Here is a 26204-nt window from a genome sequence, read left to right on the forward strand (position 1 = left end):
TCGGACCCTAACGGACATGCTCACGATGTATGTGTCCTCCGACCACCATGACTGGGACCTGATGCTACCTCACGTGACCTTCACGTACAATTCTTCGCGCCACGACACTACTGGTTAATCACCCTTTTATTCGCTTTATGGCCGTGATCCGAAGTTACTACTCTACACCCTAATTCCAACCACTACAACTTAATATGCACGCGACGCTATTGCTCGTGCCGACCACGCACGTCAGATCGCCCGCTTTAGACTTTCGGCTTCGCAAGCCACCCAGAAAGCCATCTACGACAGCCGGCATGCTGACGTTCACTTCTCATCCGGTTCTCTTGTTCTCCTGTGGTGCCCAGTTCGTCGAGTTGGCTTATCATAAAAGTTGTTGTCTCGCTACATGGGTCCTTACCGTATCATCCGCCAGCTAACCGACGTCACCTATGAGATCATTCCTGCATGTGAGACCACAAGCCTGCCTGCAACCACACCCAGTGATGTTGTGCACGTCAGCAGGCTAAAACCTTACCACCTGCCTACTGAAGACCGTTGTTAATGTGCACCTGTGCACCGAGACGGCGCTTTTACCACCGGGGGGGGGGGTGATGCTACGTAGCTCGCGTTTCAGCGGTCAGAAGACGACAACGAGGAAGTGGTCTGTCGGTTGTGCGTGCTGTCTTCCATCTTAGTCGACGCAATACGCATCAGTTTGAATACAGATTTTAAATAGACACGCCTCGTGTCATTTTTACGTAACAATATAACAATATGCGACCTAATACAAAGCCCAACAGAATTTTCTACCAACACGTTATTTTAGAGCTTGAAGGAAATAAATATATTTCTTGTTTACGTCGTTGCAGCCAACTATCTTTTCGTACAATCATTAATGTTCATATCTTGTCTTAAAAACACTTTCTCATAGGTTGACACTGCTCAATGTACTACAACAATACAACTTTTAGCTGTACCTACAGTTAAACAAATTGTTCAACAAAAGATATTTTCGTGAAAAGGTTTTCTCTATGAATTTGCGTAGTTTGAATTATTGAACTACTATATTAGTCTGCTAACTAGTGGAATCTTCCAAAAAATAGTGTGAGGCAGTAAACTGTGCTACAAATCATGGGCAGACTTGAAACATTGTTTTGTTAAGTGTGCGATTGTCAGAAGGATTGAGACGGTAGCCTTATATGTCTTATCAAACGCGAAGATGAGCCAGAAACCCGCGTTGGCGTCTCCAGTCGGTGGATCCAACAACAGTGGTACTAAAGAACATGGTTGATTCCTCCGTCTGTGAATCGGTACAACATAAAAGGGAAACGCGGCTTCACGGTGGAAGTTGAGAGTTTATTGTGCCTGGTTTCACCACAAGGGCTGAGGACTGAATGCTACAACAACAAATTTTACGTCCCGCAAAGAACGGTAAGATGTCCGAAACTTGGAGCGTGCATGCCAAGTAGAAAGCTCACAAGGAATGAGCAAACACAAGACGAGCGCAGACCAACTGTCACAGCTCGGCACTTGAATGGCGGTGCTCAAACAGAAAGGCACACGAAAATATTGCACAAGTGTGCACAGGACGAGTGCGAGTTGTCTTGCTTCTTCGTTTGTGAGTAGCCTGCTCTTTTCGTAAAGCCAGCCAAGACAGTTAGCGAAGTCACGATCGAGGTCTTTTTAACCACTTTAACTTAAAAGGAAACCTATGGTGAGAGCACAAAAGGTACAAAGTGGCAAAACCAGCTCAACCACGATAAAATATATGCGCACGATAACCGCCCTGTGAAGATGCGCGCGTATGACAACGTGCGGGGCAACGACCTTTATAGCGCGCCCAACGCATGCCCGTCATGCCTTCTTGCTACTGGTGAGAAAATTGCGTTGAAGTTGCTGAGCTCTGAGGACCAACATCCTATGATTTATGGTTCATATAAGTCGTTCGCCATTAGCAAGCTCGAAAACGTACGTACCGTGGTCGACAACGTACGTACCGGTACGTACGTACCACGGTACGTACAGTCGGGTGTGATTTGAAGGTTATCACGCGAGCGTCGACCGGCCAAGCATCCAGAGGCCCTAGCGGAACGTTTAGGAAGAATAAAAATCAAGATTTTGCTTTCTTCTCTCCCTAGTTGGCTGTTCTAAGCTACGACAGTCACCCTGTTGACGAACTCTCCCCCCTCCTTTCCCTCTATTTTAAGTGTTCCAATATTTGCGATCAAGCGTAACTTATTAGGGTGTTATCTTTCCACACGACAACAACGTTAGTGGGAAAGCTCTTGTCAACCTTCGTTTGAATGACTTGCTATGTCGCGCAAAATATAACCATCGCATCGTAATACTGACTTCACCAGCCAATAGAATTGTGCCAAACGTGTTCGCACAGGGGTGTCAATGCTGCAATGCTGGATGTGACCCCAGACCACATGTCACAAGAAAATGCTTCGACGGCTTACACTAGAGGAACGCCGTGAAATTATTGCTTTGGAAAGATTTATGTCCGAGCGAGAGATTTCCCGTAAGATGAACCGGCCACAGAAGACAATCAACCATATTCTTTGAGCATTTTACCAGGAAAGCCACTTGGAAGATGAAACATACCAAAGGAGGCCTAGAAAAACAACTGAGGAGGAAGATACCTTGATAATAGCTGCCGTGGTCAAAGACCCTTTTTCGACAACAAAGAAAATTAAAGAAGAGCTTGGACTCTCCTTCTGTCTTTCGGCTATGCGAAGATGTCCTGCTGCCGGTCTGAAAAGCAACGTGGCGGCTAGAAAGCCGCTTTTGACGAGTGAACATCGAAGAAACGTTGATTGATTGATTGATTTCTGGGGTTTAACGTCCCGAAACCACCATTTGATTATGAGAGACGCCGTGGTGGAGGTCTCCGGAAATTTTGACCACCTGGGGTTCTTTAACGTGCACCCAAATCTGAGCACACGGGCCTACAACATTTCCGCCTCCATCGGAAGTGCAGCCGCCGCAGCCGGGATTTGAACCCGCGACCTGCGGTTCAGCAGCCGAGTACCTTAGCCACTAGAACACCACGGCGGGGCATCGAAGGAAACGTTTGGACTTCGTGCGTCAGCACGAACATTGGAGGGCTGAAGACTGGCAACAGGTCATCTTCAGTGATGAATCGACGTTCATCTCTTGCTGGAACCTGCGACTTCGTATTTGGAGAGTCCGTGGCAGCCGAAGAGGTTTATATTGCTTGTGCATCATTTCACACAGAGAGTGGTCCGGCACCACTTTTAGGTTTAGAAGCGTACTCATAATCATCATAACCCGCAGCAGCGTCACTCTGACTAACCTAACTGCAGCAAAATTATCTCCCATACTACTCTAGATAACCCGGTCCTGTTGCCGGCCATGGTACCGTAATTCACTCGAGCTTCCTAATCTCATCCGTCGAACTTATTTTTTGTCGTACCAAGCTGTGCTTGCCTTTTCTTGCAATCCACTCTGCTACCATTCATTACAATTGATTATCCTTCTCCCTCATTTCATGTCCGGCCCACTTCCCTATTTCAACTAGTCAGTAACTCACGTTTTTCTCTGACTCACTATGTCATTTTGTGGCTCGAAGAAAGGGTTTTTGCATAGTTACCACGCTGTGAATGTTTTGCGCAGAAAATGGATTTATCGCTTTTATTGCAGGTACGAGAATGAAAACATTCGCAGTGTCGGTGCAAGCGGGCGTGTATCGGTCAACGTCTGGGGCGCAATAACATATGCCGGTCTGGCTCCGCTCTTCTGCCTCCCCGGAAGATTTACGGCCGCAGTCTGCAATGAGGTCATCAACGATGTTCTCTTTCCTTTCGCCATCAATTGACCATTTCCTGACGGATGCTTTTATTTCCAACACAATGGCTGCCCTGTTCACAATGCATCCACAGTGAGAGAAAATTTAAATGCTTCTGCCATTTCACCGCTCTGCTGGCCTCTTAAAAACTCCGACCTCAATATCATCGAGAATGTTTGGGGACTAATGAAGGCACGATTAGCTCGCGCCAATTTGACAAACAATAACGCAGACACTTTGTGGAATCATGTTGAGATGGAGTGGAATGCTCTCAGACAAGACCCGGATTTGGTGTAATCTATGTTTTCTTCTATCCCGAAAAGGCTAAACGACGTGGAGGAGAGCTCGGGTGGCATATCGAAGTATTGAATAAGTTGTAAGCACTAAATGTACTGTAACAGTGAGTTTAGAGAGACCCCTGAATTTTTTCGTCTCCAATGAAGAATACTGGATATTAATTTCTGTAGTGTCTGCAAAAAACATCTCATTTTTCACATGTTCCTTTGTTATGACGATATAAGATAAGTCATGCTCTCTCGTCCAAAAATCGCGATGCTCTGAGTCCCTCAAACTTCTCGACGACCGTGAACCAAAAATAAATCATGTTTCAAACAATCCTTCTTTTTTTTGTCAAATAGGCAACTTTGCTAAACAAAAAGCAAAGTTAAAACTGAAGAGAGCCCGCACCTTATGTAGCCATTACGGGCAGTGTTTGCCACGGCAGCAGTGACGTAATGCACACGCTAGATGCAGCCTTCATATCATCAGATTACTGATAATAGCAAAGATTGCGTTGCATGAAATACCATCTTCTTCTATTATCGGAAGGCAGTAAAAAAAAGAAATAAAAACACCTTCCCTGGACGGGAGTAACAGCAGCTTCAGGAACAGCAAAAAGAGTGAGGAAAGCTTGCCTACTGCTTCCCTCTCCTGAAAAAAAAATTCTGGGCCGTGGCGCTGTTCTCGCTCTTGGTCGATGCTCGCGCGATTACCTTCATATCACACCCGACTGTACGTACCGTACGTGCCGTGATAACACTGAGTGCTGCACTGCGAAAACTTGTAGGTTTGATGCCCAACCCTAAACTTATTCATTTTTTTTCTTTAGGATATGGTATGTAGTATTTATTACCAACACCATAGTTGTGACGGAAATAAGCCAGTGGAGTCGTGGTGGACCCCTCGATAAAACACGTTCATGTTAAAAATCAGCGTAACGTGATGACGTAACCGTAATACGCCATCTTTAGATCGCGACTTGTTATAGTGAGTTAGGGAAGTGACATCACTTGACGTAATGTCACGTGACAACGTCATTACAAAACATCGTAGTATCGTCTGAGGTGGCTGGTCAAGACGCAGTTTCAAAGTACTTGATTAACCGCCTTTTTTGGAAAATTTGCTTTTGGGGGATTGGCACGTCTCTGCTCTGTGTTTCTGTTTCTACTGCTCTGCTTCTTCCTCTTTCAACGTTTTGTGGCTTTTGTAGTTTTCTTTTGAAGGAAGGGGAAAAATGAAGTTAGGCTCATAAAAGTTTCAAAAGAAGATGGCACAGCAACTCAATAGACTGAGAAGAAAAAATATTCTCGCTATCCTCTTCTACTCGCCTTAGTTGATAGCGGACCCTGCGAATTTTGTTTAGGTACGGGGCCACAAGGGCCACACTTGATATCGCGAAGTGTTTGTATGCGGATATGACAAATGCCCTTCGTTTTCCTAGATGGCACACTCAAGCTCTTTCCAAGAACTAAGATGCAACATTGAAATCTTGGGTGTATTACTGTGATCTGAAGCCTTTCGAATGCTTTCTTCCTTATAATTTAGCTTTTCTTGCTAATTTTTACATCGGGCAATTGTTATCGTTTTTTACTAAAGCTGATTGCATAACATTGTCTTATTTGCAGTGATACTTTTTTCTTCGTGGGGACAGCACAAATGGTACCAATAGTGGACATAAATGCCCGCTTTGGTAAGCTCACCTGTGCCTTTTTTCATGAGTGGTATTAGTTCCCAGGTACTTAGTTGTGTGCCAGATATGTTGCATTTTTGTGCAGTGTTAATAAAATTTTTCAGCGTGCACGGAGCAGGTTTCGCCCACTTCTGTATATAATTGACCAGTCGCCACCAGAGATTAATCTTAGTATATCAGTTTGAGACAATCAAAGAATGTTTTTGTAAAGCTTTGCCGCTGCTCCAAAAACACCATGCGAAAACGTTTTGGCAAGCGTATGTGAATTCTCCCAAAACTAGGGTAGTTTTCGCAGTAAATAATGATCTTGGACTTTAATAAAGCCCACCGTGGCTGGCAGGTGTCGCGTGGTTAGCGCCGCGAAGGGGCATGGGCATGCAAGAACTGACACGAAGAAGCTGGCTCCCGGGACAAAATTGGGTTCCCCTTCATTATTAGGACTGACTTATATAGGTATACACAGAAAGTACAGGGAGCGCCACGCTCCGTTGGTAGCCTAATCAAAGCACTGGAAGGTGGCGACCTCTACATTTCTCCCCTTGAATCTATGCATTGAATGTCTGTTGAGATGGAGGAAGCCTGACACAAAGAGTTCCACAAATTCAGACGGCGCGGCGGAACAACGCGTTGGTCGTAACGTGTTCGCGTCACACTGCTGTCCCTGGCCACAGGAGACCGTTGCCCCGACTGCCCGTGGTGGGTTGATGATTCTGCGAGGTCAGCAGGCTGAGGTTCCTCAGAGGGAACATGCTGTGGTGGTAGTGGTGGTTCTCGTGCAGCTGTCTTTGGTGGTTCTTTTCTGGCAGCAGCAGGTGTAAAATGCACTAGGTGACGGCGGTTGCGCTACAGGACTCCACCTCGCTCTGTTTCAACCACGTAGCTTCGTGGCTTTTGCCCTGGACTGAAGACTCTGCGTTTTACTTTTTCGGGTCGCACCCAGACACGCTTACCGGTTCGGAGCAGTGGCAGATCTCGTGCTCTGTGATAAGCACTGAAGTTATTCGTCTGCTTCATCTTGTAAGCTGCATCCTTGGAGGCCACGTATTTTCCCGACAGCCAGTTGGGACGTAGCTTGAATTCTTGTTTCGGCACCTTGGTCCGGAGTTGGCGTCACGTAAACAGCTGGGCTAAGCTGACGGCATAAACTCTTGGAGTATGCCGAAAGCTGAACAGAGCTGGATGAGGGTCGCTTGACTTGCGGAACAGGTTCTTGACTGTACGAATCAGCCTCTCTGCCTCTCCATTCGATCGAGCATAGTCTGGACTAATGGTCGCATGTTTGAAGCCGTACGATGCTGCAAATGATGCAAACTCGTGCGACGATATAGGTGGGCCGTTGTCTGGCCTGACCTCTTGCGGGATTCTGTTTCTGGCAAAGATGCTTTTGAGAGCGTCTAAGACTGCCTCAGCTGTCGTGCTTCTCAGGGTGACTACTTCAGAGAACCTCGAGTAATATTCCACCGCCAGGATGAACGTCTGGGCATTGAGGTGGAATAAATTCATTCCAAGATATTTCCAGAGAGGTCCAGGTAGAGCCGTGGAGAACAGGGACTCCGCAAGGTTCACGCGGGTGAAGGCACACTGTTCGCAATAGGCTACGAAAGAGCCGACTTCTGCAAAGATGCCCGGCCACCAAACCAATTCCCGAGCTAGGGTTTTGGCCCTGTTGATGCTCTGATGACCTTCATGCAACACCGTGGAAACCGCCGGCTGAAGGGAGGATGAGATGAATATACGAGGACCTATGAGCAAAACACCATCGCATACTGAGAGCTCGTCTACCACAAAGACATACTTTCAAAGGTGCAGTGGCATCTTTGACTTCTTTGGCCAACCTTGCTGGGAGAAAAAAATGAGAGTATTGCACTGTTCATCGAACTCTGGTGCCTGTCTTATGTCTTCATGGCTCAGTGGCAAGATATCTGACGTTCAGCCGACAACTTGTGCTGCGAAGAGTTCCACTATGTCGAGGGGAGTGGATGCCTTGACGATTCGTGACAAGGTATCTGCTGTCGCCATCAGTTTTTGCGGCACGTGTAGCATGCGAAATCGGCATAGCATTTTCCTGAGTTACAGTCTCTGAATACGAGGCGGCAAGATGTCCAGCTCCATCTTGCCCAGGAGTGAAACAAGCGGCAGGTGGTCAGTCTCGACGTCAAAGTTGATGCCGCGGACAAACTCGTCAAACCTTTGAACAGCACATGTCGTTGCCAAAGCCTCTTTTTCGGTCTGGCTGTAACGCTGTTTGGTCTCAGTCAGTGACCTGGAAACAAATGCTGCAGTGCAGCGCTCTCCCGAGAGTTGCATGTGTAGCAATACTACACCAAGTCTCAACGAGCTGGCGTCTGCAGACTCTGTGAAGGCGTATGGCGGATGGTACTTAGCCATGCACCTGTCTTATGGGGAAAGTTTCATAATTTTTATAGCAGCTTTTTGTTCATGCTGTCACACCCAACTTGCGGACTTGCTCAATAAGGCTCTGATGGGTGCTGTGACGTTTGAAATGTGTGGTAAAAATCTGGCGATGTAATATGCCATTCCGAGCAGTCTTCCAACGCCGGCGACGTCAGTTGGAGTTTCCATGGCAGTGACTGCTTCGATCTTGCTTGTATCTGGCCTGATGCCCTGTGCTGAGACAACAACTCCGAGGAAAGAGACCTCAGACACCCGAAAAACTGTCTTGGTTCAAGACAAGTGTCTTGGTTCAGTGTGATGCCTGCTTTTTCAAGGCGGGGCAGCACCTGACTCAGTCTAGCGTCATGCTCTTGGCGGGTGCGCTAAAAAACCAGAACGTCATCAATCATATTGGCAACTTCATCTTGCCCTCCAGGATTAATGGCACCTGCTCGTCAGTACTCACGCTTGTCTAGCGCTCCTCGCAAGCATGGATGGGGCGAGGAGAACTTTATATTCGTCTTTGCGCAGGTGTGCAATGTTTTCTTTGTCCCAAAAGTTATTTACGGGTGTTAGGTACTAAATTGCAGGTAAGATAAAGATGAGGCTGTGCATAGAGTATTTGCACCTTTCATGCGAGGGCAATTTTTTTCTCTTTTCAGTATATGTTGGGATAATGCATTTGTTGGTACGCCAACTTAAGCCCTGGTTTCTCTTTTAAGCATTGGTAGATTATTCACACATTTACACCACGCCTGCTCTTAGTTTGGCTAACTGAAGGTCGACCTAGAAAAGGTGTTGTGGCCTTCGACTTCGATAGAGCATTCACTCAGGCCTAGAGGACTAATTTGAACATGATATTGCAGTATTAGCTATTAAGGGCGTAAAAAAATACTGCCTAATGTCTTCTTTTTTGCCGATGTGAACACAGATATGTGCCAAGTCGTAGTATCAACGCGAACTTTAAGTTTAAAGTGCAAATACGACACGAACACCCCGCCATAGTGGTCTAGTGGCTAAGACACTCAGCTACTGACCCACAGGTCACGGGAACGAATCCCGGCTGCAGCGGCTGCATTTATGATATAAGCGGAAATCTTGTAGGCCCGTGTGCTCAGAATTGGGTGCACGTTAAAGAACTCCAGGTGGTCGAAATTTCCGGAGCCCTCCACTTTGACGTCTCTCATAATCATATGGTAGTTTAGGGATGTTAAACTCCACATATCAATCAATCACGACACAAACACAGAGAGGCAATACACACACACATGGAGCGCCACTTCTAACAATGATTTATTGTGAAAGAATACACAACATACACACCACGCACGCCATCACCGTGCCTCAATGCGCACTCACATTCAAGTAGTGCAAGTGCTTTGGCGATAACGAAATGGAGGCTATGCTGACGCATAGATAACCTAGTTCAATTATTTTCTTGGCGTCAATAATAGGTTGTAGTAATTTATCAGTTCGACTAATCAAATCAGTTCGGCTATATATGTTCTGTACACTTTCGAAATAAATCATTGTTAGAAGGGGCACTCCATGGGTGTGTTGTCTCTTTTCGTCCTTGTCGTATTCATTCCTTAAACGTGAAGTATGGTAAACTAACAAGCCCTGTCTCCCAGTCTTAAACCAAAAGAAGTTACAAAAAAAGAGTAAGGGAGGTAGAGATAACAATTCAATGATCCCAACCAGGAGTGCAGGTAGTGTGGTATGACTGCTTCTCAGCTCGAGATTCAGAAATGCCTGATCTCCTAGTCTGGATCTCCCAAATTCCTTATCTTCCGCACAATTTCGGTAATTTGTGACTAGTTTTTTGGTCAGCAGTCTTGAGTCATAAAAAGTGCTAAAGTGTCCTCTAGACTTTTACTGCTGCAGTAAAGGTCGCAAGTAATACAAGGTGCAAAAAAAACTTTATATTGGTTTTATTCATTGAAATTGCTTTTATTCATCGAAATAAAGTGTAAGCGCTGAATGAGTGATATAGCGTTTAGTTTTAAAATAGGAATTGTGACTGGACGGCATCTTCAAGGGTTGGTTCTAAAAAAAAGGTGAGATAAGGCAATTGCTATCAGATTTATGTGTCGAACTTCACAAACTTGAGCTGCTCAAGTGTTAACTGCTCTATATGCAGGAACCTTTGTGGTAGGGAATTATTGTAGTGCTTCTCAAGCTGCCCACACGCACAACAGCAGCCGCACTCCCCACTCCCGCCCTAGAACAGAGCTAACGTATGTCAGTTCGGCGCGTGGGTTTTTTTTTCTTCGGGAATCAGGTTGGCACCGTTGCGGCCATGGTTAAGTGGGCTTTTCTGCTTCAGGTGGCTTCCAGAACCAATGCTTTCATATGTTTATTCTCTATCTGTCTGTACCGAGGAGGAGCACACACAGGTCATCGTGTATGACTTTGTGCTGCGCTGGCCCAAAGAATTTCGCCAACAGAGTCACTGGGCGAAGGTGCTCGCGTGTGACAGGGGAGACAGTACTGCAAAACAGCGGAGGAGCAGAGGAGTAGGAAGTGAGCTCCGAGCGAATAAAAGCATCCCGCCAGTGTTATTACACACCACAACTTGGAGAAGCGTTTTTTTTCGTGCGCTCATAACATCTCATCGCATCATAGCTCTCCTATTCGGTGGGTCTTCTTTCGATCTTGACTGCTTTTGCGGACCGTTGTGTGTTGCAGTGGTTCCGGGTCGAGGCACTGAGGGACGCAGACCAGACGAGTCCTATTTTCCTTTTTCTTTCTTCTCTTATCTTCTCCCCTATATACCTTTTATTCTCTTTACCACATACGTGTACACCAACCTGTTGATGTGTCCCTTGATGGAGAGAAAGTTACGGGTACCACTTTTCTCTTTTCTTTTTATTAAAAACACTTAGCAAGAGAGAGAACATGTCTGCGGGTCGGCTGACGGTGAGAGAAGCTAGTACGAAGTCGTAAAGGAAGTGAACACACCGACGGCTGGGGAATGAAGCTGGGGTGCCACAGAGGGCGTCAAAAAAAATGACAAGGCGAAAATAGGGCGCGAAGAGCAGGGAGATGCTGCCGCCGTAGTTCCACTAGACGGCGGTTAGGCAAAATATAGACAAACTTCAGTGTATCACAGTCAATATAAGAAAAACTTGTAGTAGGTGCGTTGCTCATAAATGTATTGTACTTATAAGCAGCGAAGCCCTTTAAAGAAGTCCTTTTATTGTTAGAATTGCTGTTCAGGTTTACGAATGTGTGAAGTTTGAAAAACAAGCACGAAAATGTTATCTAATTTTAGTTGTAGACATTATTCCGTTCCCATTTCCTTCCGGTCGAAGAATGCTTAGTTTCCATTCCCATTCCATTCCTCCAAGCTTTGTCGCAATTCCATACCCATTCCATACTGTGGTTGCGAAAATGTGGAATGATTCCGGAATAATTCCGACTCCGGAGTGGCAACTCTGCAACACTGACCGGAGGAGGCACAGCAATGGTTAATTGGTGATTTTAGTTTCACAGTCTATTACTTAAGACATTCTGCTACTCAGTTCTTTGCCCATTGTTTTCTGTGGACTGTGATGGGAGGTATGATTCCATGTGTGCGTGTGATGACGATGCGATTTCAATCAAATTTTTGAATGAATTGTTAGTGCAGTGAAGTCGAGGGCTTGTTACAGGCAGCCTGCTAAAAATATGAATATCGGTGAGCAAGTGCGTACACAGATTGACCTCAGCGATGTGGCTGAGTTAGCACAGGACTTTTTTTGTGGGCGAACGTCATCCCTATGAGGTTATCATCATCATCATCGATAAAGCATGGTTATTTTTGGTAACGCATAGAGAAGCACCCACTCCTCTTTTGATGTCCACTAAAGTGAAGACACCGCAACAAGGAATATTATTACAGATATATCCACCAGACACTCACACTGAGTCGACGAACCTCTAACCCGCCTTTCACCTTCGGCGTGACGACCAAATGAAAAGACGGCTCTCTGCACCTTCTTACTGCCGGAATTTCACCATTTCTGTTCAAGAAGCTCAGCCACCTGGCTCATAAAAATTGTCTCGCAGCAGGAAAAGTAAATTGTCCCTGTAGCCATGCTACCTTCTGCTCTGAGCCCCACTGCGTCAGTACAGTGACTAAGGTACTCGGCTGATGACCCACAGGTTGAGGGATCGAATTTCGGCTGCGGAGGATGCATTTTTGATGGCAACAAATTGCTGTAGGCCCGTGCGTTCAGATTTGGGTGCACGTTAAAGAACAGCAGGTGGTCGATATTTTTGGACCCTTCACACAGCGTCTCCAATATTCATGAGGTGGTAATGCGACGTTAAACCACACATGTCAATCATCCTCTCGCTCTGCAATTTGTCGTCCCTTCCTTTGGGCTGCAGGCATATGACCGGCTCTGAGGTTCAGTACTAGCCCTACTGCAACCGACAGTGTCGCTTCACTTGCTCTCTGACACGCTAGATGTAAGTTTCAAAACTCGGGCCGATTCCACTTTTGTGATAAAGCATTTACGTGGTCGTCAGGCAGAGTTCCGGGAAGATGAAGAAGAAGGTGTTCAAAATAAATAAGATGGCTGACAACCCAGCCTAGTGCAACTATGTATCTGGTGGCTGTATTGCAGTGAAGTGTTACCATCCTCGAATCTCACAAAAAAGGATCGCCCAGAGAGATATCTGCGTAGCCACAAAAACGTCCAACCACACACTCCTACCTTCTTTGAGAGCTGTGAGGATAGCTTCATAGGTGATGTTATCATACGCCTCAATAACATAGAGAAATAAAGAAGCGCAGAGACGCTTACGACCTTTTTCGTGTTGCACGTAGCTGTCCAGGTCTACGAAGCTATCAATTGATGATCAGCGACAGCGAAACCCTGTTATAGCATCTGGGTAAGTGTTGTGATGCTCCAGGTACCATTCTAGCCCTCCTAGTACCATCCTCTTCATCACTTTGTCCATGCAACTAGCCAGCGCAATCGGGCGGCACAATGTGCGCACCAATGATGACTTTCCAGACTTCAGTAATTGAACCAAATGGCTGGTCTTCCAGCTGACTGATAGCGTGCCCTCTCGCCCCGAATCATTGTATACCTTGATGAGGGTACTTTTCGCGCGTTCACAAAGGTGATACGATGCTCTGCAGGATATTTCTTCAGGCCCGTATGCTGACGTCCGTCTACGCAAAGCCATTGCTGCTTTAAGCTCATGAATTGAAAAAGGTAGGTCCCTTCGGTGATTGCGTGATGTCGTGCCACCACGTGAGTGCGTGAAAACGATGAAATATGTGAGCTGATCAGACAATTTGGCACAGGACTCTTCTGCCTCTCCTACCTCCGATCGCTGTTGAGAGAGCGCTAGAGCCTTGAATGGAGACCGCTGAGTGGGAGCTGCCCGAAGCCCTCTTACTGCCCTGCACTATCAAGATGGTAGCCGACAGATGGAAAGACGTAGCAGCATATTCAGGGTGAAGAGTGGAAGTGCCTCAAACAGGCTGACCGACGTTTTGATAGGCGGACCTCTCTTTGTCAAAGACAGCTTGTCATTCTTGGCGTGTTAGCTTCAAGGGGTTAGTAGCGATGTCCTCTCCTGGTGGTGGTGCGTGGGTCTGTTGGCAATCGCCGTCTGAAAAGAAAAAGAAGCTATTAAGCCGAGGGGAGCAGTCTTCGCTTCATTTCTAGTTAAGTGGTAGTGATTCGAAATGTTCTCGAAGGTTGGAAAAAAAGAAGGAGTAAAAAAAGTGTGATAAAGGCTTGCGGAGATCTGATGACGCGCAAAAGCCAGCCATTGGTACCCTCAAGCAATAAATTAATGTATGCAAGAGTGTAAAAACTACGCATACTGCAGGCCTGATAGTTTTGTTTTGCTGATGACCCAACAATTACAATCCAATAGTAGGCTTTTTCACACGTATAAAGGAGAAACCAAGACGACCCATTAACGCTAAGATACTCCCTTAAACATATCACTCTTTATTGAGTCGACCTATGGCGAGAAAAAAAGCAGCACATGCGACAAAAAGGCAGGGTCGGCCACTGTCTTTGGTTTCTACAAGATTACAGTAAGTGAAACACGTGGTTATTATAAAGACATGATCGAGCATTAGACAGTACTTCTGGCGCTCTTGGGATTTCTAAAATAAGCTCAGCTACCCGCACACTCGGAGGCAATTATGCAATAAGAATATTTAAATTCGCTTTTCAGTCAGGTATTTGAAGGAACTACAGTTCCCTCCTAACAAAAAAGAAGCCCTTGTAGTAAAATTGATGCAGGAACTTTGAAATCATGTGTCTCAAATTCATCAACACTTATAAAATAAATACTTGCGTAATAAACCACCTTTGTCATTGTGAAATTAGGCTCTCTCCGATTAGCTCTGAGAACGCGTCGTTGGCGGAGCACATGTCGAAGGCAGTGGTAAACGCACGCCATAAGAAAGAGTGGCTTTACTTAATAAAGTGACCAAAAGTATCGGGAAAGTAATCTGGTGGATTTACAGAATGGGTTCGCAGGAACTAATTGCGCTGTGCACTGTGTTGTGTTAACCAGAAGCAAGTTTAGAATAGGTCTAAAGATTTTCCTCGGTTGATTTCACTGAAGCTCGCTCAGCTTAGCACTATTTTAACTGACCTTTGTTCAAGTGATGTTTATTTTCAACAATCGGACTTGATCACTGTTGCATCTGTTATCGAAAAAAGTAACTAAATACATTACTCGTTACACCAACAAATAAGGAACGCGTTACCGCTCTACTTTACTATAAAAAATGTAATGCGTAATCGTTACAAAAACTGAAAAAACTAACGTACCTTACCTTGGCCGTTACTCAGCAATAACAAATATGAATCGTTTCGTTTTTGCCGCAGGAACTCTCAGTAAGAATATTTTAAAGCTCACAAATTTTTCCAAACAAAACTTCTAAGCCAAACGGCGATTTTACCCGAAACGTTTATTTGACTAGAATTGTTTCTACAGTTGCACTGAACATTAGCAAAGTCATAGAGATTATAATTAGTTGCCTCTATAGTTGCATGCGATGAATTCAGACTCTATCACAAGGTGAAGCTATTCGTCTCAACGTCACATCATGCACAATACGAGCTTCACTAATGAACGATTTAACAAGAATACCCACAAACTCACCCAGTTATCTGTTCTCGCGAGGATAAACTCTCTACGCTAAGAGCGCATTACTGGACTGTCAGCAAATTTACGGCAATTCGTTCAGCGTACTTTTCTCGGCAAAATAAACTCGCTAAATTTTTGGACAGTAAACAGTTGTTTTAATGACCTAGTCACCTGGTAATATATTTGTGCATAAACATTTCTTGTTCAATTTAACCGATTCACTTACCGCGAAATTGGGGAGCGTTTATGTGAAGGTGTTCAATATCAGCCTTGCTCGCTGAGGAACTTTTTAATTACAAACGTTAACGAGAACTCAGTGTGCCATTGCTGCACGGGCAAAGTTCAGCATGCCAACAAATTGACTTGCTAATCATGCGGTCGGCAAGAAGGTGTCGCATACCACCGGGAACTTTCGTGGTGGGAGACAAATCATGCCGCGAACGCGCTTCATCTGCTTTCTACGCCTCCGCAGCAGAAAAAATTCTATAAAACCTTTTTCACGGAGAGAAGAATCACTTCGTGTGGTGCTGGCTGGCTTTCGCCTCTATGACAGTACATAATTGAGGTGCTTTCGAGCACAGAGCGGCAGCAGCAGCAATCACAATGAATAGCCAGAAAGCCATCAGTTTCGTTCCGAACATTATTGCCGTGCTCTCGGAGACGGTCACTGAAACACCTGCCTGTCTGACCGATTGTGCAGGCTCCACACGACCAATTGACCCTGAAAACTGCATCCCTTACCACTGTCCTCATACAGATTTCATAAACCAATTGTGATGCCTTACCTGGCATCCAGTTTTCGTGTCTCGAAACCGGACTGCTCCTCTGTGAGCGTGAGGCTAACTTGTGTGGGGCCAAAAACTAACATGGACACCAACATGTGGACCGATCTTTATAAACCTGTGTGGAGAAAGCTGACGTTCGTACGAAATGACCGCGACTTTCTCTTGTCTTCCCATGCTTTCCTGTACGCCACTATCTGCAGCACGTCCTACGTGCCTATGAGCTCTGTGAAGGCTTTCAGGCACAGCAACCAGCAATGTTTCAGCATGGCCAGCCTTTACAAGACAAGCCACAGTGTGCTATACCGTCTTATGTGCGCGCAGAAAATCAGCGCCTTCTGAAAATACCCCCTCCCCCCCGAATTCCTCACACCAAATTCCGCCTACATTTTCTTTGTCAATGCCTGGTAGGTGACAGCAGTCCGAGTCTGCAACAAAGGAATTCGTCGGGGCGAGTTCCGAGAACACGGCATCTTCGGAATGAAAAAAAAGCAGCGAGTAACATGGCACCTCACGTTACCGAAAAATGTTAATGGAAGGGCGTCACCCGTTACAGTTCCGAAAATGTAATGAGTACGTTACTAAGTTACCAAAGAAGTAACGCATTTCTGGTGATGACGTTACTTGTGACGCGTTACCGCCAACACTGGACTTGATCTATACCTGTCATCACACACTTGTCAAAAATAGCAGCTTTATAGCTTTGTTCATCAGAATTAAACTTCAAGGAGAAGCTGGGGATGTTGTGACCTGAAAAAATTGACGCTTTGCATGGCGGCTTTTCGTTTGCGTGTGGTACTGAAACACAGCATCTATATTACCGTGTTTCTAATACTCAGTAGATATGACAAGAGATGACAAGAAGACGACAATATGTCAATTACTAATGTGTCTCTTCTTTTTTTTACTCTTTTATACATGCACACTGAAGTGAATCAAACTCTAGATTCTGGAGTTTCGGGCATGTTTTCCCTTTTATTTGCTAACAACAAGTGCTTCGTTTTGAAGTCACCCAATGGGACTAAAGGTAAGAAAACCCACATTTCAAAATAAGTTATATGTTTGAGATGGCGCTCTTTGTTGGTAATATGTGCATACGGCATTTTCCTCACAAGTAGTTTGGTTCTTGCACATGATTACACTCAAAGGGCAAAACGTAAACGCACAGCAGACAATCGGGTTAGTCGATAATGTTCTCTACCATCCGCTCAGAACTTGGTGTGTCAAGGAGGTCCTGTGTCATTCTGGCGTTCAATCATCTATGGCCCCCTGCAAACGTCAGTGGCTCTTTCCCGCCAGCTTTGGCGGGTACTTTCTTCAGGATGATGGTGCTAGGTTGTGCTAAAATAGCACACCTGTGCTTTCAAATGCCGGCAGAAGAACATCCGGCTTCTGCAAAGCAATCAAGGCCAAGTTCCTCGCACATGCTTTGGATTGCCTAGGTGTGCTAACACTGTCGCAACTATTGCCACTTCCAAAAACCTTTCGATTACGACTAATATAACTGTCGACACACTCCAGGCGCACATTCAACATATATGCAAACTGCCTAACCACCACCTTGCTAGCCTGCCACTCAGGCAGACTAGCAAGGTATTCAGGCAGAAACACCTAAAACTGACAATGTAGAAACACTTTAAAACGCTATAACAGCCCTTATTAACTGTATAGAGTGCTAGAGAAAATAGGCATTCACCTATAAACAGTGATTCAATATTAATTCTCCTGCTACAGGTTATCAAGATTTCTGGAGGGTCATATAGCTTACAATGGGAGTGAGTTAAGTGTACCGCTGTCAATTGGAAAGTACGACGTGGTATATGGGTGCCAAAGGCACACCCTTGATTCAAATGAGAAGGTGGGAGGGGAGACATGTATTCACTTGCCGTAGTGGTTCTGATGTATTAGTGAACTTCAAAATATGCTTAGTGTGTAGCGTATATAATGATAAGCGATATATACGTTGTGGTATCTAAGATACAAAACTGGTCTATAAATTCATACATTCATCATGGTTCTCACGAAATCCAGACGTACCTTGCGATAGCATGTAAGGAACACCTGCTTTTGATTTTATAGTTTTGCACTTTTATGAAAAGACTAATAAAAATAGCCATTTTGAAGGCTCTTTTTTCTTTCTTATGTGCTACATTGGTGACAACCAACAGAAAAGGATGTCTAGGAAAGTATATGGAAGGTAATTTGCACTATTTTTTATATATGTGCGAAAAAAGCCGCTTTTAAAATACATGCGGCGAGACGCCACTAGGCCACTGAGCATTTTACACTGACTATCATGGCAACGAGTGAGGCTAACATCGTAAAATTTCACAGATATGCCCGATAAAGTGTACATGAGGACGGCCATGAACGTAGCTCTAATGGTAGAGCATCGCATGGGCTATTAGTTCATTGCTAACTCAACCTCTGCCGGCCGCAAGTTGTACTTCTGTTTATTACAACGTTTTTCATAAACTTTCATTCTGTTCAGACTTTTCAGGTTCCTGCACACTTTGGGTGCAAGAAAGTTCCAACAGCAGTATCCCCGAGGCATGCGACATTGCATTTTTTTGTAACTGCACCGGATATGGAGCATATAATTATACGTACAACAAAACAATGTGCCAATACGCAGATATATGCTAACAAAAACACTGTGTTATACTATTTCCATAGCCTCCATTGCAGGAAATATATTCTAATCTCATGATCTCGTTCTCCAAGTTCATCGCATGCTTTTTCTGGAAATGCACACACGTATAATAAAAAAGGGCCTGCCAAACAGAAGTACCCCGTGTGTGCTTTTTTTCCAAACACCTACATGCGATATACATTGCTTTGTTAAAACAGTAGTAGAAAAGTAAGTAATGTGCAACAGTGTCGAAATTGACAACGCTCTGGGATAATGAGCGAGGCACTGCGGGTAGTAAATGGATATGCCTTCTAAGAAAAGGTAGTTGCCATGGAGCCAAATGGTGAGACTGAAATTAATACTGTGATGAAGCACATATGGCCGGTATTCTGAGATAATGGTAGTTTGGCACTGTCGTTAAAGAGCAAAGTATGACAGCTGCTTTTTACAAGTACTTTGCTGCAGAGAAGAAACCTGGAGGCTTACACAGAAGGTTGAATCGAATTTCAGTACATTGCAACGCGAAATAAAACGCAAAATGATAGGTGTATTCCCGAAAGCTAGGAAGGGGTAACAGTTGGTCAGAGAACAAAGCGATGTAATGAATATGTTAGTAGAACTGGGGAAAAAATAGGAATGAACATGGCATTTGGCGCAGTGGCAACATACCAGCTGGCGATAAAGAGTAACAGAATTGTTTCTGAGAAAGAGTGATTGCGCAAAGGCAAACATTAAGGTGGACACATGAAATTAATAAAATTGTGGGTATTCCTTGGTTGCAGCAAGCACTGGACTAACGGAACATTGTAGAGGCCCCTGTTTCGCAGCGGGTGTAGCCAGGCTGATAATGTCGATGATGTCAAATTGATAATTTACGCACTTTGAGGCTTTTCAGCCCACGAAGTTCTATGACATTACGTCGGACTTAAGCAATCGGTGGCCCAAGAAACATAGGCTTCCCGCTGTTACGTATTGTACGTGGTCGTAAAGTTTATGCTGTTGAAAGTAGTGTTGTAATGGAAGAATTTCGAGGATTTTTACAAAGATGTTGTGTGACCAGAAAGATAAAGCGCCGAAAAGCGAGAATTCAGTGTCCTTTTATATATTTTGTATATCAATGTTTGCTATATGAATACTTCCAGGTATACCTTTTAGCGTTCTCTTGCAATAGCACTTAACATGATGGCTTCTGCATCACTGTACGCGTCTATGACAGCCAAACCAAAGTGCTTTGCCGTTATTCTTGAAGTCAATAAGGCGGAATGATGAGAGAAACCGCAGACATTTACAATCTACTTAAAAGCGCTTCGTTTCTTGTCAAAAGGCCAACGCCCACTAAAAGTAAGCAAATCTCAAGGCGATAGATTGAAAAACAGAGACTGATCTGATGCCCAGGAATCACTAGCTTGAAAGCAAATGATAGGGCAGACGTTCTCGCTCGAAAACGGAGGAACTGAAAAGAGCCGCCCCACGTTTTCAAACTACTCAAACACTCCTCGAAAAAACTAACGAAGAGGACAGCGACCCATCCAGAAAGGCCATTCATGAAATTCTTGCGGAGGACACGATTCACCACTGTGGGATTCAAGCGGGGGTTTTACGAACCTCCAAAGAATGGAAAAAAATCAGCACTGTGTTTAAACGCTTATTCCGTGTGTAGCAGTTCCCCATTTCTACGTCAAATTTCTACGTGGTCATTTCTACACCAAAAGGCTAACCTTACCGCACGATATAGGTACCATTAGGGTCAGTAAAATATCTCTGATACGCTTCTGCAAAGAGAGGCGCAACTCGCCACCGAGGTGTCATGGGACAGCTCCGTCGCGGTGGTCTAGTGGCTAAGTTACTCGGCTGCTGACCCGCAGGTCGCGGGATCAAATCCCGGCTGTGGCGGCTGCATTTCTGTTGGAGGCGAAAAAGTTGTAGGCACGTGTGCTCAGATTAGTGCACACGTTTTAAAAACCCCAGGTGGTCGAAATTTTCAGCCCCGTCTACTACGACGTCTTTCATACTCGTGTGGGGGTTTTGGGACGTTAAACCCCACAAGTCAATCAGGTCTCATGAGACATCTTGCGCTCCTTTGTTAAGCCAGGCAGGCGGCATTAGCAAGGGGAGCCCTGTAATTAGGTTCCCACCCATCGATTCCAAGACTGCTCATTACAAATAATCTTGAATAACTCTCTCTCTCTTCCTGCAAGGCACCAAAGCCGTAGAACTAGTGAGTCTGAGAACACAATGACAGTGAACTCGCAGCCACTACAACGCTACTCACTGCCACCTGTTAAAACACCAAACGCGATACCAGGTCTTAGCATCTACTACTCATCACCGAAAAGGAGTTTCCGAAAACCGAAGCCTGTGCTGTGGCCTGGTGAAAAGGTTGCCATACGAGGGACGTAATTCGTGTGTAAACAAGGACCGAAATATTATATTCTCTGTGAACGAAAAATTGTAAAGTTTAATGAAGTAAATTATAAATAATTTTGGCTTCGATTTAGCATTGAACCCTGGTTGATTGCATAGCAACCATGTGCTCCACACGCCACGTCTGCTTTGTGTTTTCATCATTACCAGCAATTTGGCGCAATGAGCACGTAATAGACATAAAATATTTCGAATTAGACGAAGAGTATTTCAAAATTTCTGTTTGGTAGATTGAAATAAATAGGCGAAAGAAAAAAGAATCGTTACCCTCTTCGTGTTTTATTTGCCACGTGCGCCACGCCTGAAGCATAATGTCGCGTTTAGTGTGAAATGGGCAGTTATACAGCTGTTTGCTTTGCGCAGACAGCACATGGACAGTTTTTTTTTTATTCGCAACAGAGCCTGTCACCATAGAAGCGGGTTTATGAAGTCATCATAAAGCTTTGAAGGTGTGTTTTTCTTTGAGCTTCTTACCAAGCGCTATTCTAATAAACAGATTATAAGCATGACCCTTGCCTTGAGGCTGCATACGACCGCGCAAGGAATGCCGCAAGGATTTATCACCCCTGGAAGCGTGGCACTACACATAATGTATCAATGATCAGAAGAAATTATGAAAAGCGGCGAGAAACCGGCTCTTTCACGAAACAGTGGCTGAGAACTCTATCTTTGAGTGACAACCTACGTGCCGATGTTCTGGGATTTACGGCAGCAAAGCCTCAAGCTAGCGTGTAGCTGTGGCTATACCGAGGCACCCATTTCCAAGTCGTCAGTTTGGCGAATATTGAATAACACGTATTTGCATCCCTACTACCTTAACCTGCACCAAAGCTTGGGAAAGAGGGGCTTACAAAATCGCCTTAATTTCTTGAACATGCATTCTCACAAGATGCGACGACTCCCCGAACTTTTTTACAGTAATGTGATCTGGACAGACGAAGCGAGTTTTTGCAGAAACGCCCAAGTAAATCTGCATAATGCCCACTACTGGAATGACTGCAATGCACACTGGGTAAAGCGCAATCGGCACCAGTACTAGTGGTCTTTTAATGCTTGATGCGGAAGTTATGTCTGAAGTATAACAAACCTCATCTTCTTCCATGACGCCCCGCCACGATGGTCTAGTGGCTAAGGTACTCGGCTGCTGACCCGCAGGTCGCGGGTTCGATTCCCGCCTTCGGCGGCTGCATTTCCGATGGAGGCGGAAATGTTGTAGTCCCGTGTACTCAGATTTGGGTGCACGTTAAAAAACCCCAGGTGGTCAAAATTTCCGGAGTCCTCCACTACAGCGTCTCTCATAATCAAATTGTGGTTTTGGGACGTTAAACCCCACAAATCAATCAATCTTCCATGACAACCTGACTAGGTAGTGTTACGTGGATTAAATCCTTAAAGGAACGGTGGAAATTTTTTTATCGTTCCGCCTTCCACTCTTGGGGTGCCAGTAAGATGGGTCGCCAGCACATAAATAGAGATATATGCGGGATTTAACGTCCAAAAACCACCTTATGAAAATTAGAGACGCCGTAATGGAGGACTCCGGAAATTTTGACCACCTGGGGTTCCTTTGTGTCCCCAAATCTGAGCACAAGGGCCTACAGCACTTTCGCCTTTATCAAACGTGCAGTCACCGAAGTCTGCAATCGATACCATGACCTCAGCGGCTAATGAGCAGCCGAGTACATAACCAAGACCGCCACGGTGGGTTGGTCACCGGCACATAGCAGCGGCGGCGCACGAAACTGGTTGGATGTGAGTTTTCATCAACAGTGGTTTGGAAGGCACGAGCCTGTCCACTGGCCGGCTGAGGTCACTTGATCTCAGTTCACTGAATTTGTTTTTGTGCGTATACGTGAATGATCGTGTGCACATGACCAAGACAAAGACGCCTCATCACCTGAAGGCCAGAATAACAGATGCATGCAGCTAAATTCCTCCATTGGTCAGCAGAAAAGCAGCTGTGGATGTTGTAAGACGTGCTCATAACTGTGTACCTGCAAGAGGAGACCTGTTTGAAGACGTTCTGTGAGTGGTACCCAGTGCTGAATGGCTGTTCTATATTTATAACTCATAGTGTTTATGCCAAACCATATAGCTTACATTTTCGTGGTGTAGCACCAACAAGAAACAAAAACAACTTGCGCCAGCGAAACAGCGTGTTTCAGAATCAACTGTACAGCAAAGGCCTTCGTCTTTTTTTTTTGAACCTCCTGTCCCGCTACCCGGAGTCTGCTAAACACCTCCATCGTGATCTTCTTCTACGCATATACACGTGTCACTTGCCCCTCCTTACAGGAGCATCGCCTCGATGCTACATCCGAGCGACTATTGTGGGAAAACTCAGTCAATCACTGACATATGGCTTCATGCGTACCCCATGTACAAGCTCCGTCCATTGCGGTTGACGCCTAGTGCAAGAGGAACTGTCGGGGACGACCTCGTAGATGACGTCACTTAACTTTTGCAATACTCTATATAGTCCGAAGTATCGCCTTAAGAGCTCCTCGGACAGTCCTCATCTTCGTATGGGTGTCCAAACCCACAATCTGTCACCGGCTTCGTAGGTTACTGCTCTCCGGTGGGCATTCTAGTGACCTGCGTCGTAATGTTGTTCCTGCCCGATTATCAAGCGCGCGAGCTGCCTGGCTTCATCCGCGCGTTCGGTATATATGTCGGTGCCCGTGTCATTGTCGTCCTATTCATGTGGTAACACAGCATCTAGCCTTGTCTGTACTTCCCATCTGTGAACAAGAATGAATGGAGTTAGGCGAGTCGTTTCTTGCTTGTTTGTATTGTACGCGAACGTAATATAGCGCGAGGTCTCGTCCCAATTGTTATGTCGAACGTCCACGTACATCGACAGCATATCTTCAATTGTCTTGTTAAAGCGCTCTGTCAGTCCGTTCTTCTGTGGGTGGTGGGCAGTGAGCTTTCGATTACTTGTTCCACTTACCATCAAGACGTGCTCAAGAAGAGCCGCCATGAAGGTAGGCCCGCGGTCTGTTTTCATGACGTATGGTGCACCATGTCGCAGTACAACATTTTCTATGAAAAATTTTGCTATCTCTGCTGATGTGCTTCGTCGGATTGTCTTAGTTTCGGCGTACCGGGTAAGGTAATCCGTCGAGACGATAACCCAGCGGTGACCTGCAGCAGAAGTAGGAAGTGGACCTAAGATATCCATTCCTATTGGGTCGAATGGTGTACGTGGGACTTAAACAGCTTGCAGCAGGCCGGCTGATTTCGTCGGAAGAGACTTACGTCGCTGGCAGTTCAAACAAGTACGAATGTGTTGCTACACGGCAGCGGTGAGCGTTGGCCAGTAATATCTTTGCTGAAGTCTCTTCAACGTGCGCGTGTAGCCTAAGTGACCAGAAATCACGTCGTTGTGACAAGCTTTGAGCACTGCAGTGCGAAGAGCTGCCGGTATGACAAGCAAGTAGGGAGATCCGATCGACGAAAAATTCCTTCTGTATAGGGCACTGTTCCGTACGGAAAGCGACGACAATACTCTTAAAAAAAACTCTGGGTGCGCTCTGTGATTGCCCTTCCAAGCAATCAATCGAACCCAGCAACTCAGAGACATCAGGTTGTTGTTGGACGAAGGTGGACGTGTCAAGGACTTCAAGAAATGCAGTTTTATCCTCATCATGTGGGGAAGCTGACTGTATTTGTGATCGGGACAGGCAGTCAGCGTCCATATGTCACTTCGCCGACTTGTGTACGACCGTCATGTCAAAGTTTTGCAGCCTTAGGCTCCAACGAGCAAATCGGCCGGTGGGATCTTTTAGATTAGTTAACCAGCAAAGGAAGTGGTGGTCACTAATAACTTTGAAGTTCTGGCCATACAAGTACGGTCGAAACTTTATTACTGTCCATACTACGGCGAGGCATTCTTTCTCTGTTGTTGAATAGTTAGCCTCTGCACGTGTTATCGTTCGGCTTGCGTAGGCGATCAATCTTTCTGTGTCCTCTTGCCGTCGTACAAGCACAGCTCCCTAACCTACACTGCTAGCGTCTGTGTGAAGCATCGTCGGGGCTTCTTCGACGAAGTGGGCAAGCACAAGGACGTTTGAAGACGCTTACGCAGGTCATTCAAAACAGCCTCCTGTTCTTCGTTCCACTCGAAGGAAGGTCATCTTTTTTGAGACGAGTAAGCGGCGACGCGTGGTGGGCTAAGTCTGCGATAAACTGGCGATAATAGGCACAAAGGCCGAGAAAGCATCTGACAGCCTTCGTATTTGAAGGTACTGGGAACTGTACGACGGCGGTAATTTTTTCAGGATTGGGCCGGATGCCGGCATTGCTGATGACGTCACCGAGAAACTGAAGTTCGTGAAAACAGAAATGACACTTTTTTTGTTTCACTGTTAGGCCCGCGGACCATATGGAACGTAAAACAACGTCCAGCCTTTTGATATGCTCGTAAAAAGTGGTCGAAAACACTGTAACGTCGCCCAGATAGACTAGACACGTCTTCCATTTCAATCCTGAAATTACCGTTTTCATAAGTCTTTGAAAAGTTGCGGGCGCGGAGCACAAACCGAAAGGCAAGACTTTGAATTGAAATAAACCATCTAGCATTAAAAAAGCGGTTTTCTCTCAGTCTCTTGGGTCTACCTCGATCTGCCAGTAATCACTCCTCAAGTCGATGGAAGAAAAGTAGCGAGCATGCCGAAGTCGGTCAAGGGAGTCTTCAATACATGGGAGCGGGTACACATCTTTCTTGGTCACCCGATTTAGCTTCCTGTAGTCCACGCAAAAACGCAGGGTGCCGTCTTTTTTCTTTACTACCACTACAGGCAATGCCCAGTGGCTCTGGGACGGTTCAATGACATCATCATCAAGCATTTTCGCGACTTGTTTTATATGGCTTTGCGTTCCTTAACAGCTACACAATATGTGTTCTGGTAAATAGGTCTTTCAATGTCCTCGGTGATTATTTGATGCTTTGTCAAAGGTGTTCGACCAACTGGTAATGTCGATGAAAAGCAGTCGCAGAATTCGGCTAGCAGCTGAAGAAGTACCTGTCGGTTGTCCTTTGACAGAGTGGTGCCAACGTCGAGAATGGGTTCTGGTTCTTGATTAGGCGCT

The 26204-nt window shown here is 45.4% G+C and overlaps 1 protein-coding gene and 1 long non-coding RNA gene across 4 annotated transcripts in view; one reads left to right on the forward strand and one right to left on the reverse strand.

Annotated features, from left to right (window-relative positions):
* LOC119186383 (uncharacterized) overlaps positions 1-18841 on the forward strand; it is a 96045-nt gene extending 77204 nt beyond the window's left edge. For all 3 annotated transcript variants that reach the window (XM_075869534.1, XM_075869536.1, XM_075869535.1), the window contains 3 exons: positions 5698-5762; positions 16986-17081; positions 18546-18841. In XM_075869534.1, the coding sequence (XP_075725649.1) occupies positions 5698-5762; positions 16986-17081; positions 18546-18700 (316 nt within the window). In that variant the 3' untranslated portion in view covers positions 18701-18841. The remainder of the gene's footprint in view (positions 1-5697; positions 5763-16985; positions 17082-18545) is intronic.
* LOC142767574 (uncharacterized) overlaps positions 11004-26204 on the reverse strand; it is a 36448-nt gene continuing 21247 nt past the window's right edge. The window contains exon 2 of the long non-coding RNA XR_012885002.1: positions 11004-13769. This is a non-coding gene — a long non-coding RNA (uncharacterized LOC142767574). The remainder of the gene's footprint in view (positions 13770-26204) is intronic.

The sequence above is a fragment of the Rhipicephalus microplus genome, chromosome 7 (assembly GCF_043290135.1).
Source record: "Rhipicephalus microplus isolate Deutch F79 chromosome 7, USDA_Rmic, whole genome shotgun sequence".
Taxonomy (NCBI): Eukaryota; Metazoa; Arthropoda; class Arachnida; order Ixodida; family Ixodidae; genus Rhipicephalus; species Rhipicephalus microplus.